The 16282-nt window shown below is 34.9% G+C and overlaps 1 protein-coding gene across 1 annotated transcript; it reads left to right on the top strand.

Moving 5' to 3' along the window:
• The first annotated feature begins 1499 nt into the window (after positions 1-1499).
• LOC114266698 (type IV inositol polyphosphate 5-phosphatase 9) lies at positions 1500-4781 on the top strand. Its single transcript, XM_028207618.2, has 8 exons — positions 1500-1651; positions 1788-1966; positions 2183-2293; positions 2438-2768; positions 3050-3234; positions 3806-3914; positions 4047-4198; positions 4455-4781. The coding sequence occupies exons 1-8, from the start codon at positions 1631-1633 to the stop codon at positions 4624-4626; spliced, it is 1260 nt and encodes a 419-aa protein (XP_028063419.2). The 5' UTR covers positions 1500-1630; the 3' UTR covers positions 4627-4781.
• Positions 4782-16282: the final 11501 nt, after the last annotated feature.

Here is a 16282-nt window from a genome sequence, read left to right as displayed (position 1 = left end):
TAATTTATATTTTGCAAAAAAATAATAAAAAATATAAAAAATTTCATTTAAAATAATCTTGAGACTACGAATCATGGGTACTTCAACAAACATGTCATACCCATATCCATAGACTTCTTTTTTATTTTTAGTTTTATACTTAGTATGATTTTAAAATTAAGTTATAGTTTATAAATTATTTAATATAATGATATTTAATTTTGATTTATCTTATATCTGTACTTTTGACATTAAATGTCAATTGTATGTTGGATCTTAATAAATTAAACCATTTAATTAATTTTTATATTACTTCAAATTAAAAGTAAATATTTTTTTTAAACATATTAAGTCGTATATGTACCTTACTTTTTTTATATTACCTGTGCTTATAGGTCCTAAATTATCTTGAGTCGATCTTGAAAAAACTTTAATAACATAAAAAAGTCAAAAAGTCACTATCATATTTAAGTCACATCATCTTATTTAAGTCACATCACCTCTCTACCACATTACTGCAAACCCAACCCATACCCAACCAATATTTCACAAAAAGTCAAAAAGTAAACTTATTTAGATTATCCTAAACCAACCCTATTGAGCCGAAAATTTCTTGGCTACTCTACGTTTGCGTGAGCGCAATTGTAACTAGTTTATTCCGCAAATTAATTTCAATAGAATTGATTGACTAATAGTAATTTCAAAATTGAGTGGGGAAATTTTCTTCAAAATTCGATAAGTACTCAGTATAAGTATGATATATTTGTCGAAGTACTTATACGTCATAATCTAAAGATAATTATAAATGTTGATTTATATATATATATATATATATATATATGCAAAGTATATATTATTTAAAATTTAATTTTTTCATTATTGAGATAAAAAAATTATTTATTAAATATTAAAATTTAATTTTTTTATATTTTGGGGCTAATTAATTTTTGAGGTATAGTTTAGCGGGTAAAATGAAGTTCCAAATTAAATTTGGTAACACATCAGTAAATTCTATTTTTATGTAGATAGAATGTGACGGCAAGACTTAAATTGATCAAATTTTTGAAAACTTAGACAACAAATTGATATTATACAAATTCTGGGAGCCAAATTAAAAAATATATAAAAATTTAAGGAAAAAATGATATTTCCCCTTCTGTAAATTTAGGTCAAGTTTGGCAACTCAAAAATAATTTATCTTTTTATCTTTTTTCCATCACATCACCTCTCTACTTTTCTACACATCTTTTCATAAAAAGACAAAAAATATACTTATTTAGATCATTCCAAACAACCTCTTATACACTGAAATAAAATTATCCAAATTTTTTTTTAGTATTGAAAAACATAAGATAATTCTACCAATCAGCTTTAACTAACACAAAATTCAAAGGCTGTAGCCTGTAGAGTGATCCATGTTTTCCCTGCGAGCACTCATTCTCTCTCTCTCTCTGAGTAGTATAGTATAAGTAATAGGACCATCATCATAGACGTCACTGCAGTGCTCCTTCCCTTGCAACTTGTCTTCCAACTTGTGAGGGTCACTCTCTCTTCCTCAGCATGATATCTTTCTTATGCCTTTGGCCATTATCCATCCCTTCTTTCATCTTATTATTCACCAGCAGTATCTCCATTCCTCTTCACCATCACCATGCCAAGAATGCATGGAGAAGTAAGTCTCTCTCTCTCTCTCTCTCTCTCTCTCTCTCTCTCTCTCTCTCTCATCTGTTGATTGATACTCTATATATATAACTACTATTGCATGACTGAATATACTCATGGTTATTCTTCTCTTTAATTTCTTCAAGGTCATATGGCCCAGGTTGGTAGCCAGTAAGATCCTTAGAAAGACAATGGGAAGCAACAATTTTGTTGCCGATTTTACGACCAACTCTGAATCTTTGCTGGAGCTTCCATGCTTAGAACAACAATCTCTCAGCTCTAATGGCGTCACCGTTAATGATCAACGGGAGACACACAACTATAAGTAAGATTCAGGTGCTACTGTGCTATACCAAGTTAACTAATAATGCCATTTATTATTCCTCATAATAATAATAATAATAATAATAATAATAATAATAATGCCATTTATATCCCTTTTCCTTCTTTTTTCTGCGAGTAACTTTCATATATATATGGTTTTTATTCTATTCCTTCTATTATTATTATTATTTTAAATAATTCTCTGTTTTATTTTAAGGGTTTTTGTTAGGACATGGAACGTTGGTGGGATTGCACCATCAGATGCCTTGAACATGGAGGATTTGCTAGAGACATGCAACAGTACTTCTTGTGACATCTACGTTTTTGGGTAAATTCCTAATTCCAAAATTACGTATAGAGAGACAATCCATGATAGCTTGGGAGAATTAAATTATTACAAATTTGATGAATGTAGATGATCCAATTAATGTGTTAATATATAGTTTTATTTTATTTATTTATTTTTTTGTAGGTTTCAGGAAGTTGTGCCACTACGAGCATCGAATATCCTAGGATCAGAGAATAATAGAATCACAATGACATGGAATTCCTTGATCAGAGAAGCTCTAAACAAGAAGTCATGCATCCGAGAGAGAAATGACAAAGGCAAACTAGAAGAGACCCAAATCAGTGATGGAAATTCAATTGAAAGTAGCATTCCACTTGAGTTTCGGTGTATCATTTCTAAGCAAATGGTTGGGATATCGATATCAGTTTGGGTTCGAATTGATCTTTGCCCTTATATTAGGAACCCTAGTGTTTCATGTGTAGGCTGTGGCATCATGGGTTGCTTAGGAAATAAGGTACATAATTCTCAACCTTTATGTTTTTTTACCACCTTTAATACAAGGTTTTTTATTTTTATATTTATAATTTTAATAAATTACTTTCTCATTATTATCATCATTAATAATCATTTTATGTGAGCCTCACATAAAATTAAGCATTAGTTATTGAAGTTATACCTTATTGACGATATGGTTACCAATATGTGCACCTGTGACATATTTGAACAAAATTATCTTATTTCATACAAAATTTTCTTATTTTGTTGTCATTTTCAGTAAATGTGTCTCATTTACAGGGTTCTGTGTCAGTTAGATTTCGGTTACATGAAACAAGCTTCTGCTTTGTGTGTACTCATCTAGCTTCAGGGGGCAGAGACGGTGATGAGAAGTATAGGAACTCCAACATGGCTGAAATTTTGTCGCGAACAAGCTTTCCTAGAGGTCCTGCACTTGATTTGCCAAGATCGATTGTAGATCACGAGTATGTAAAATTATATTCGTCTTCATTGAAACCGTCCAAAATGATTCGTTATCGCTTAGTCTCATTAATCAATGTTTTTTCATGTGGACCTTAATATCTAATTATAGATCATGAAAGAAGATACAAGCAAATACTGAATAATCTAGTAGCGTAAAACCAATAATTGCGTGTTTATGAGATTGGAGTTGTCGTTATTGAGTTGAGATTGCCGATCGTATAAAATTAACTTTTGGTGATTATGTTAATCACCTTTTTAGTATATTTTATCTTCATGTAGTTGTTGGTTTTTTTCTTGAATATTATGGTCTAGTGAGTTAAATTGGTAGCTAATCTACCTCAAAAAAGTGGATTACTTTGTTTTGCTTGGTAAACCATCCACTATCATAAAATATGGTTCCTTAACTTTCTTTTAAACAAGTTGACTCTAAACAATGAAGCTTTTCTTTTGTTTTGATTGGAGGAAACAGATTTACTTTGAGGATCATTAAGCTAATTACATAAATACGTATAATATTAGAACTCTAAATATCTTGGTGATGTCAGCTAATTAATTATCTTTGATTTAGTGCAGTCAAGTAATTTTGCTTGGAGACTTGAATTATAGGATCTCTCTACCCGAATCAGCAACCCGAGCATTAGTAGATAAAGGAGATTGGAATGCTTTACTACAAAATGATCAGGTATTTAGAAACACAAAAGTTCATAATTTTATGTTCTTTTGCCAAATAACATAACAATTTTTTTTAGCTCTTTGAAAAAATGTTATTGTCATTCTAAATTTGTCTTGGTATCAAAATTTCATGGAAATAAAGCTAAGCATGGAGCTAATGGATGGTCAAGTATTAGAAGGATGGCATGAAGGAACAATCAAATTTGGTCCTACATACAAGTATTATCCAAATTCTGATGAATACTATGGTGGGGTTGAAGGCAAAAAAAGCAAAAAGAATCGCAGTCCTGCATGGTAATCAGAACTGTAAGAGAGTTTCTTCTTTTATTATTCATCAGGTCTTGCTTCTCTCCAGTTGACTAGCGGTTCAATTTAATTTGGTTGTTAGAGAACTTGTGCACCCCCCTCTTGAGACCCACAACTTCTATCAAAAAAATTTAGACTTAACCTCGAGTTTAATTGTAGAGAAGTTGATCTCTATTCATCAACTATAACTCCATGAATATTAAGACGTGAACAAATTCATAGTAACAAGGGCATTTGTTTATAGGTGTGATCGGATAATTTGGTTTGGGGAAGGGTTAAAGCAACACCTATATGCTAGAGAAGAATCAAGGTTATCTGATCACCGACCAGTGAAGGCAATTTTCTCTGCCCAAGTAGAGGTTTTACGAAGATTGAAAGGATTACAAAATTTCTTCCCATCAGAGAGGTTTGAATAGATCAAAAGCCGGATAGACTCGTCAAATAATGACCTATCAAGCTTTCAAATTAAGAGTTAAATTGTCTCCATGGTGTGACCATGTACTATATTATATTTGAAAATTAAAAAAAAAATAAAATGGTGTAAGAGAAGCTTCTATTATATTACTATAAATTTGCTGATGAGTGTACAGTGATGTTGATTATCTTGTTCTCCATGTTCGTTTCAACCAAACAAGCTGTCTAAGTCACCCTCTCTTTCAATGATATTTATATAAATACTGCAAGTTTGTATTTTTTTTTTCTTCCAACAACTATGACCCAAATTAAATTGCCCACTTGATGCTTCAAAATGAGGTGTTGCATGCTACTACTACATACATGTGGCCCACCCTTTATTTGAATTCAACTTAACCAATCATTACAACAGCCTATGAATCAACTTGATTGGAGGATATTAACCATACAATCCAACTCAAGATAATCCAACTCAAGATCAAAGCATAAATCAACATTTAACTATTGGGCAGTTTGGATGGGTAATGAGGCAATGGTTATTTTTGTTGTCTGACATAGGTGATATACTGCTCACGGTGACTGAATACAACTTGAGACAACTCGAATGGCCCGAATGGTACGGAAAATATTATCTTACCGGTAAGGGAATAAAAAAAAATTCTAAAATAACGTCGTTTTGGAATTTCGAGCCATTGGAGCCATTAATATTTCGAGCTATGTAGCGAAATTGTTGTTGTTGTTGTTTTTTTATTTATTTTTAATGTTAATATAACTTTTTATGGTATTGTGGTGGGGCATGACCACCATTAAACAAAATTCTCAATCTATTGAATCACCACCAGAAGAGAGATAGAGAATTTTGATCCCATTAAACAAAATTTTTGACTGTACCACTATCCTCTTGTCTACCCGATGATCCAGGCTGATTTAGGGTTTTGGTGTAATTGTCTCACCTCATGTTCTCTATTTACCATCTCATTTCACCAAATAAATAAATAAATAAATAATTCAATTCTATCTGTGTATATATATCTACATAAATTATTCTTAAAAATAATTGGAATAATTACAAAAAATAAAAATTGAACTTTTACTCTTATAACAAAATAAATTCTGAATTTTTAATTTTATCAATTTATACCCTAATCAATATTTATTTTTAATCTAAATCATTCGCCTATTTTTATTAACTAAAACCAATGGAAAAAAAATATTTTAATTATTAAACTCAATATAAGTATATATAAAATGTCTAAAATATTATTTTCATTGAGCTTGATGACTAAAATACTATTTTTTCTATCAATTTTATTTAACGAAAACAAGTAAATATTTTAAGTTGAAAACAAATTAAAAATTCATAATTTAAATTGGTAAAATTAAAAATTTAAGGCTTATTTTGTTACAAACCTCAAACACTATTTTTTTATTTTTTATTTTTTTAATTTTTTGAAATAATTTTACTCGATGGTATAAAAATGGAAATAAATAAAAAAATTAATTAATTGATTGAGTGTATTGTGAGACGGAAGTCTGAGTGTAAATAGAAATTCCCCAGAGATTGTTGTTCTCAATTTGCAACTCAACTCAACTTCACACCGATCACTACATATGGCACCGATGAACAGGTTCTCTCCTCCTTTATTATTTCTTTACCTCTCTCTTTCGTCTCATCTTCGCTGTTTCTAATCCTTGTTCTAAGTTCTTGTTATTATTATTTGACATTGTTTTTCAATTTTCCTGTAATTTTATTCATATCTTAAAATAAGGAGAATTTTACAATAAACACCCTTATCTAGGAATGTAAAAATGGTCCAGCCTGGTCCATCCGAGCCTGGGCTCAGACTGGCCCGTTGTCGGGCTTAGTTGGCTTCTGCCAAAACTTGGACCGGACCACGCTGGTCCACTCACTCAAAATCGTAGGCCCAAGGGTACTCGGGCTGGGCCACGGGGTCTCGGCCTGGGGTTGGACCTGACCACTTTTTAATTTTTTTTATTTTATTCATCAAAATTTTATTTTTTTCTCACCAAAATAGCTTGGAAATGAGAGTAGGTCTCGAGCGGACTGGGCCTTAGAGTGGGCTTTGGGCGCGTCAGTGGGTCGGTCAGGCTCACGGGCCAGGCTTCAAAATAGACAACCCTAGTTTTGCTGGGCTCAAGCCCGGGCCTAGCTGGGTCGGGCTGCACCAGATCACGAGCGGGCTTCAGGTGGACCGCGGTCCGATGGGCCAATTTTACACCCCTACCCTTACCGTATGCACCATTAGTTATGCCATTTTATTCTTTTCTTGTGACCAATTTTCTTCTTTAGTTATGACATTATTTTGATATGTTTAGTTTTGCCTTATATAGTGTTTGGCTATAGCTTTTTATTTTTTATTTTTAATATACTTATTGTCACACCCCAAATCTGGGCATGACCGGTTGTGACCCACAGGGTTTTAACCCATGGCACACGTAAGCCTAAACATGAACCCAAAATCACAAAGAATAAATGTGACGATAGTCCAGAAATAAATAAATTAAAACCCAATCCAGTGACATGTCACAAGTATAAATAGTAAAACCAGCCATAACCAACTTCCAAAAATATATACTAAACGGAACACAAACCGCCTATAAAATAAAATAATTCTAAATAAAATCCAAACACAATGTATGCACAAAACCGACACAACAAGCTAAAACAAAATAATGAATGTCCTAGAGGTCCATGCAATTGAGTCCTTGGTACACCATAAGTCTACTCTAAATCCTTCTAACACTCGGGAGTGATAAACAACTAAGTTAGCTGATAACTCAGTGACTAGCAACATGGATAGTAAATACAGTTTTGAAAATATGGTTCAATTCCAAAATAAGATATATATCACAGAAACTAGATTGACATACAATTTTGATAAAGATAATCTGTTTTAAAAAGAAGATTTCACAGTTCAACAGCTAAAATACTCATATCTCTCAAGAACATGATAAATGACATTTTCCACTTAAAACAAATTACAACATAATAACCAATAATTTTCTGGGTACCAAGAATAATGAATAACATGCCACACAATTTTCAAGGCAACAAGCTCGTTGGATCCAATATCGAACCAAGAGTTATTCTCGGTGTGGCAACCTCAGCCTTTTCTTTAAGACGATTTGATTGAAGGTCACCTAGCATAGCCTAGGTCTTTTCCTTATAATCGTTGAGTACTAAAGTCATCACAGTCCAATCTGGATCTATTTCCTAGCGGTCAGAGTCACCACACACAGTGAAATAGTTTCCCTAAACTAAAATATACAGATGGTCCTAATAATCAATACAATTCAGTTTCGCAAAAGATGGTAGTTCACCATTATAAACATGAGACCATAACAAATAGTTTATAGTATGTCAAGTTTACACATATTTCAGAAATAATTTAATTCCACTGATAATATAATGATTTATCAAAATAGTTTAGTCCTGAAATAATAATTTAATTTTTCAATAGTTCAGGGTAGGAGAACATTTATAAAAATATGTAACATGCAACTACTCACTTGAAAACGGAATAATATAATCCTCGAATAGATTATGAAAGTCCAACTAGTGCCCTGAACAAAGTATTAAAACTACACGTCACTACTAATTCAAACATACCAAAAAGAATAATAAACTAAGTAATCCCAAACTAAAGCACACTAACACAACTCAAAGCAGTTTACACATGTTTCAGAAATAATTTAATTCCACTGATAATATAATGATTTATCAAAACAGTTTAGTCTTGAAATCATAATTTAATTTTTCAATAGTTTAGGGGTAGGGGAACATTTATAAAAATATGTAGCATGCAACTACTCACTTGAAAACGGAATAATATAATCCTCGAATAGAGTATGAAAGTCCAACTAGTGCCCTGAACAAAGTATTGTTTACAATTATTTACAATTAATTATGCCCAAACAAATTGTTTTCTGCAACACTTTAAAGAAATTAATAGTTCTCTTAATATACACGAGCAATCAACACAAGGAAAAAAATTGTAAGAAACTAGACTTGTAAACGGTTCTAATGATACTGATTTGATAATTTTTGGATTTATACACAGAGAAAACAATACTTCAGAAATTACTGTTTTGTACTAGTTTTCTGGACAGATTCGAACGCATCTGTTTATATAGATTTTGACTCCCAAAAATTATGAGAAAATTCTGATATGCAATTCAATATGTAATTAATCTACTGTAAACATTTTAGTTCAAAATTCTTCCGTCTGATATGATTTCTTGATTTTTAAAGTTTGTATTTGTGTACATAATTTTTGAACTAAGAATTACATCCATTATTTCTCATCACCAACCACTGACTTGGCACCCAAACAACACACCCATTTCTCCTATTCATTCCCAGTAACAAGTAGATTACATACATGAACCATCACAATATATAAATATAATAAAATAGCACAACACCTTAGAGTTGTTGAGCCATAAATGTGCTGGAAGTTCCTTCTCTCCATCTCTCTCACGTTGTTGCTGCTGCTCTCTTTTCTATCTCTTGCTCTCTCTTTCTCCCTCACTCTCACGTTGTTGCTTGGTTACTGCTGCTATATATTGTGTTAGGCAACCTAGGGTTACTTTATGTATCTAAACAAAAGGTTCTAAATTATTATCTATTATTTTATTTTATTTTCTCTCTCCATTAATTTAAATAAAATACAAATATTATTATATCAAAATATGCTTACTAATTCCCCCCCCCTTTTTTAAATGATAAATCTTGCCTTTAAATTAAAGACTTTCACCATAAATTTATTTTAGGTTTTAAAATTAATTAAAAGACCCTCCAATAATATTTAGTTTGCACTTAAAGATTCACAAGCAAAATATTTGAGATTGTAAAATAATTATTACTTAATTATTTATTTAATTTTTATATTTAAATTCTCATAGTTATAGCTCAAAAAATATAAAATCATACTATTTTATTTTTTAGTTATAAAGTGTATACGTATCATAGTGTAGGTCATGGGTCAGTTTGTAGGCCATTTTCATTTTCATTAGCTGAACAAGTTATGATCAAAATTTTGGATAAAAGAATATAATAAGTGTTTATCTATTTTTTTCCCCAGATGTTAGGGTTAGACCACCTCCAATCATTTACTAAATTTTTTGTATTTAATTTAATTTTAAATTTGAGTAAAAAACTTAATTTGATATGAATTACTACAATTCTTTCATCAAATTTTCATAAATGTTTTTAAAAAAATTACCTTCTCATCTCAAATTTTACTTTTCATTAAATTTGATAATAAAAAAAAATCATCTCCAATACTTCATCTTTTAAAATTTTAAACAAATTCAAATTTGATGAAGGATTTGATGAGTTTGATGAAAAATATGGATCTCCCTTGATTTGATGAACATTTGATGAACGGATTAGAGATAATTTTAAACACTTCTTTTTTTTAATTTATCAAATTTGAATTTGATGAAAGAAAATGTGCAGGATTGGAGATGTTCTTACTAAGTCAGATTAGATTGGAGTCGTTCTATTAACTTAAAGAAACAACTATTGTGGGAGCTAGAAAAAAATATATATCAGTTTATTGGGACTAACCCAAACAAGGCCTACAATGGGTTCTGCCCAAACAAATATCACACCTCCCCAATCTATATAAAGGGGGGCATCCCAGAGGAGGAGAGAGGTGATCTCTCTCTACACTACTCACCAACACTCTTCATTTCTATACCTTCATTCTGTGAATCAAGTGACTAACTTCACCATCGGAGTGTCTCCGACCGGCAACCCTGGTTGGGTGGCACCGACTATGTTCATTTTTGCAGATATACAGGGGCAAAGCTCATCTTTTCGTTGGATCTTTACAATCCATGTGAGAGGATTTTCCTGGTCTCACAATAGGCGCCATTTGTGGGAAATGTCTGAGAATTCAATGAAGAGTAGAGCAAACACCACTATTAAGGAGCTCGGACTAGTGTACTATCTACAACTGGGTCTTTGTCTTCTTCCCTTTTGATTATGTTTCTGAATATCAGTCTATCGATATATGTATTTATATGTCTTTGGTTTTGTCAAATAAATATTAATTTTGTTTAGGAAAGTTGAAAGCATGAGACGAATTGAGTCTCGATTTTCTCTCTCTAAAATGGGTTTCACATGTTTCTTTGTGAGGACATCTTTTTGGCCTTACAAAATGGGTTACCGGCCCAAACCCACCTTGGGACTTTCGTTATTACCTTATTGCCTCACAAAAATGATACTTGAGATATACATGTTATGTGCTCACAATTAGAAGGAATTAGGAATTACAGAGCTCATAATTAATAGGAATTAGGCATTAAGGAATTATGTTTTGTGGCTCCACAACTAAAAACTAAAAACCAAATGGCTCACATCTTTCATTCTCAATAACTTACGTTTTATATATTGTTACGATGTTTCGGCAACCATACCAGCTGTTAGCATGATCAGCAAATTACCGACGCCATGCCGAACATTACCCCAATTCTTCGCGTCATCGGTAAGACAAAAAGAAGTTTCCGATCGCAGGTGTCTGCACTTCAAAATCCAAGACGAGTTGCTGGCAAGCGTTTGTATTGTTGTAGTGTTTCCAGGAAATTAATCTTTATCACCTACCTTTCTGTGGGGCACTCCAATGGATACTGAAAGATTGCTAAGGAGAGAGAGAGAGAGAAAAGAGAGAGACTGGAATGAAGATTGGTAATCTGTTATTATGTTTTTTTGTGTATCTACAAGAGAACAAGCTCTCTCTCTTTATATAGAGGAGAAGGAGACAAACATTACGACAATGCATTAAACAATATAAAGGCTTCTGTTCTGAAGGTTGAAGGTGTGTGGTAGTGGGTGAGCTCTCTTTACAGCTACAAAGGTGAGCTCTCTTTACAGTTACAAAAGTGAGCTTTCTTCTTTACAGCTACAAATGTATAGTATATTATAGTATATTATATGTTAATATTATATGTTAACAGCCCCCCGCAAACTTAAGGAGGGTAGGCATCGACCAAGTTGAGTTTGAAAACAAGATCACGGAATCGCCCAGGAGGATGAGCCTTGGTGAAAATATCAGCAGGTTGATCGGCAGAAGCAATAGGGAGAAGATGAACAGTACCACGTGTAACATGCTGTCGAATGAAATGACAATCAATTTCAATATGCTTGGTGCAATCATGAAAAATATCATTGTGAGCAATCTGAATGGCACTCCGATTGTCACGATAAAGAGAGGTAACGCCAGAAGAGGAAACACCCATATCAGTGAGGAGCCAGCAAAGCCAGAGAAGTTCCTGAGTAGTATCAGCAAGAGCCCGGTATTCAGCTTCGGTGCTAGAACGGGCAGTGAGGGATTGTTTCTTGCTACGCCAAGTAAGAAGAGAATCCCCTAAGAAGAAACAGAATCTCGTGGTGGAGCGTCGATCCGTAGGATCCCCAGCCCAATTAGCATCAGAAAAGGCACGCAGTTCAAGAGAGGAGGAAGCAGAGTAGTGAAGGCCATGGAACAGAGTACCTTTGAGGTATCGAAGGATGTGGAGTAGAGCAATGTAGTGGGGAGTGCGAGGAGGCGACATGTACTGACTAACAATGTGAACAGCATAGGCAATGTCAGGATGAGTCACTGTGAGATAGACAAGACTACCGACGAGCTGGCGATAAAGAGTAGCATCATGGAGGAGAGCCCCATCGAGAGGAGTGAGACGAATCTGAGGATCAACTGGAGTAGATGTAGTTTTGCAATCGGTAAGACCAGCACGAGCCAGAAGATCAGATGCATATTTGGCCTGAGATAAATAAGAACCAGTAGAATCATGAGAGACTTCAAGGCCTAAAAAATAGTTAAGAGTACCAAGGTCCTTCATCTCAAACTGACGGTGGAGAAAACGTTTAAGGTGGAGAATACCAGCTGCATCATTACCAGTGATAATCATATCATCCACATACAGAAGGAGAAGAGTGGTACCATGAGGAGTAGTCCGTATAAAAAGAGCAGAGTCATAGGAGCTAGAGGTGAACCCGAAGTCATAAATGGTAGAACTGAACTTAACAAACTAAGCGCGGGGTGCTTGCTTGAGGCCATAGAGGGCACGCTGTAGTTTGCAAACCTTATGAGGGGGAAAAGTAGACCCAGGTGGAGGTTGCATGTAGACCTCCTCAAGAAGATTACCATTGAGGAAAGCATTTTTGACATCCATTTGAAAGAGCTCCCAGTGGCGAGCAGTAGCAACAGCCAGTAAACTGCGAACAGAGGTAAGCCTAGCAACGGAGGAGAAGGTTTCCTCATAATCAATCCCATATTCCTGGTTAAAACCCGTGGCAACAAGACGAGCTTTGTAGCGTTCAATAAAGCCATCAGAATGAGTCTTGATTTTGTAAACCCATTTGCAGCCAATCGCAGTTTTGCCACGAGGAAGATCAACAAGATCCCAAGTATGAGTTTTGTCCAAAGCTTGAAGTTCATCAGTCATAGCTTGCTGCCAAAGAGGATTAGTACAAGCCTCACGATAGGAGGTAGGTTCATAAGTAGAAAAGGCAGCAGATCCAACAATATAATCACAAAGGTGGATAGTTACCCGGTGTGGTCGACCCGTAGGAGGATCGGTGGAAGGAAGAACCGGTGGAGAAGAAGGTGGTGCAGGGAGAGGTGGACCTTCAGGGAGAGCAGTCTGGTCAGGAGCAGGAGTGAGCAAGGGCGTCTCAATGAAGGAGGAACCTGTATCAAAATCATTAGAGAAGAGATCTATGGAAGGATTAGTAAACAGTACATTAGTGGAAAGTGCAGGTAAGTGAAAGGAGGATAGGGAGGAAAACATTTGGTGCTCCCAAAAAACGACATGGCGGGAGATACGAAGACGTTTAGAGAGAGGGTCCCAACAGCGAAAACCTTTATGTTCAATTCCATACCCAAGAAAGCAACAAAGACGAGAACGAGGTTCAAGCTTGGTGCGTTCATGAGTTTGAAGGAGAACAAAGCAGGCAGAGCCAAAAACTCGAAGATTAGTATAGGGAGGGGGAGTGCCATGCAGACGTTCAAAGGGAGTTTGATTATGGATGACAGGGGTAGGAGCACAATTGATAGTGTAGACAGCAGTGACGATAGCTTCCCCCCAAAAGCTTTCAGGGCAGGAAGAAGAGAGAAAGAGAGCGCGAGTAATGTCAAGAATATGCCTATGTTTCCGTTCAGCACGGCCATTTTGCTGGGACGTGCCAGCACAGGAACGATGGGGCAGTGTACCATGACGTTGAAGAAAAGAAAGAAAATCGGAATCCCGATATTCCATAACATTGTCAGAGCGAAAATTTTTGATGGTTTTGGAAAATTAGGTGTGGATCATTTGGGCAAATCGATAATAAAGGGTTTTGAGTTCAGACCGAGTTTTCATGAGAAAAATCCAAGTAAACCGTGAAAAATCATCAATAAAAACAACAAAATAACGAGATCCCCCCATAGTAGTAGTAGGGGAGGGGCCCCAAATATCTGAATGTATAAGATCAAAAGGTGCACAGGAAACAGAAGTACTTTTATTAAAGGATAAAGCAGGTTGTTTAGCAAGTTGACAGGGTATACAATCGAAAGTATCTGGAATTACATGACCCAATTGTCCACTAGAAACCAATTCGGCAGCTATATATATATATATATATATGTAGATATATCATGAATGGCTTATAATATTTCGCCAAGCTTTTTATTCTATTTCTCTAATGTACATTGTTTACATAAAATGGTGCACTTCATTAATAATTTTGCATAACAAGCTTCCTCAGCAACGAAGTTCCACTTACATTCCATCAGTCTTGGCAACAAATCGTTTGCTCGGCAACATGTAACATGCCTTCACCTCACGGCCGTATAAAATTGCATGGTCTCCCGAAACCGATCAAACTAGAAACAGTAACACGAAGCAACTACAATTCGGCCACCGAGCAAATATTTCACACTTAAGCATAGCCACTTACTAACTCGAACTCAACAACTAGTTTTGCTCGACGCAGAGATTACAGAGCTTACAAGTGCCTATCTCAACTACACGGTGCCAAAACTCGGCATCACCACTGAGCTCGCTGCTGCTCGCCCATCTTTCTTGGCTACATTGGATGCATCAAATTTGCCTTTGATAGTTATTCAGCACACACTTTGCTATATCATTCTCTTCTCGGCAAACATGAAGCGTGGTCGGCATGACCACTTCGGAAAGTATCATCTGTACCTACATCAATATTATTCGGCAACATTATTCGGATCAAATTATTCTGCAACATTATACAGATCACATTATTCAGCAACAAGTATTCGGAAAAATTTTATACCGCAACAGTGCTTATTAACTCTGCAAATTCGGCATATCATTCGACATTTTATCAACTGCATATTACTCTACATATTATCAACTCGGCTTCGGCAACATTATTCGGCTGCGACAACTTATTTGGCAACAGTATTCGGCAAAACATTATACCGCAACATTGCTTATTTAGTTTACATTGCTTACTTGGCAAGATTACTCAGCCACATTTCTTATTCAGCTTGAATTCGCACAACAGTTTGTTTTTCAAAATCTCGACGCCATAATGCCGTCATCAAGCTTAACAGCAATGATAATCACGAATGGCACGCGTATATTAGATTGACTGCAAACTACACCATCTTGCTCGACACTATATCTCGGCATAAAACTAGCATCTCGGCTTATCGAAATCCACATCTGAACCTACCACAGGATTTACACCGGCTCAAAGAGTCTAAACCCACCAACCCAAGGAACCAAGAAGTAACCAAAGTCCACAGAAAGTTACAAAACGGATCACTGTGCCAAAAATTGACATTTTTTGAAGTTTTTGAAATCAAGTTTTGGCCATACTAGTATGAAGTACTCATTAAGAGGAGTCCAACACAATAAACCGCGTCGAAATTATAGTTCAAACGAAGCCTTACGAGCCAGTCGAAGTTTGCCCAGAAATTTATCGATTTTTGCCGGAAAAGACGACCCAAAGTTGGCACATATAAGAAATTATTCAGTGTATTGCGGCTAAGTTACATCTAGTAAGAGAAATCAAGTTCAAATAAATATCTTGCAAAATATTAACAAAGGGATCATTGGTGGCACAGTTGTTAAATCTTATTCTTTCATCACAAGGGCGCGAGTTCAAACTTTCTCATCAACAACTTTATTTACCTTTTTTTCTGAGGAGCCAACTTTATTTAACCTTTTTCCAAACTGAGCTGTCTAACTCAGCAATATAGGAGCAATTATCCAGTGCTTCATGGAGCACCATTTTCAATTGATCTGAGCCATCAGTTCTATTTTGGTTAAAACTACGCCATCAGGAGTCCGATTACAACAATCTCATAGTTGTTTCCAACTATTTGGAGCCTTCTGAACACCTCCGTATGGTCAGTAAACAACATTTTTGCCGTCGCGCCCGGAGTTTGCTCAATGCTGAATTCCACCACTACAACTTATTTGGCGACTCTACCTATATTCTAGCCCGATTCATTCATCACCAAAAGATGAATTCCTTCCAAATAAATTGGCAATTTCCTTTCGACTCAAGACTCAACCCAAATAAATCGGCAATTTGCTTCCAAATTCTACTTGAAAATTCCTTATAACGGCGCAATGTTGCAATGCTATTTTTTAATGCTTAAC

Source organism: Camellia sinensis, chromosome 5 (assembly GCF_055761805.1).
Source record: "Camellia sinensis isolate YWXY chromosome 5, ASM5576180v1, whole genome shotgun sequence".
Taxonomy (NCBI): Eukaryota; Viridiplantae; Streptophyta; class Magnoliopsida; order Ericales; family Theaceae; genus Camellia; species Camellia sinensis.
Note: the sequence above shows the minus strand (reverse complement) of the source record. Positions and strands in the feature narration are given on the sequence as shown.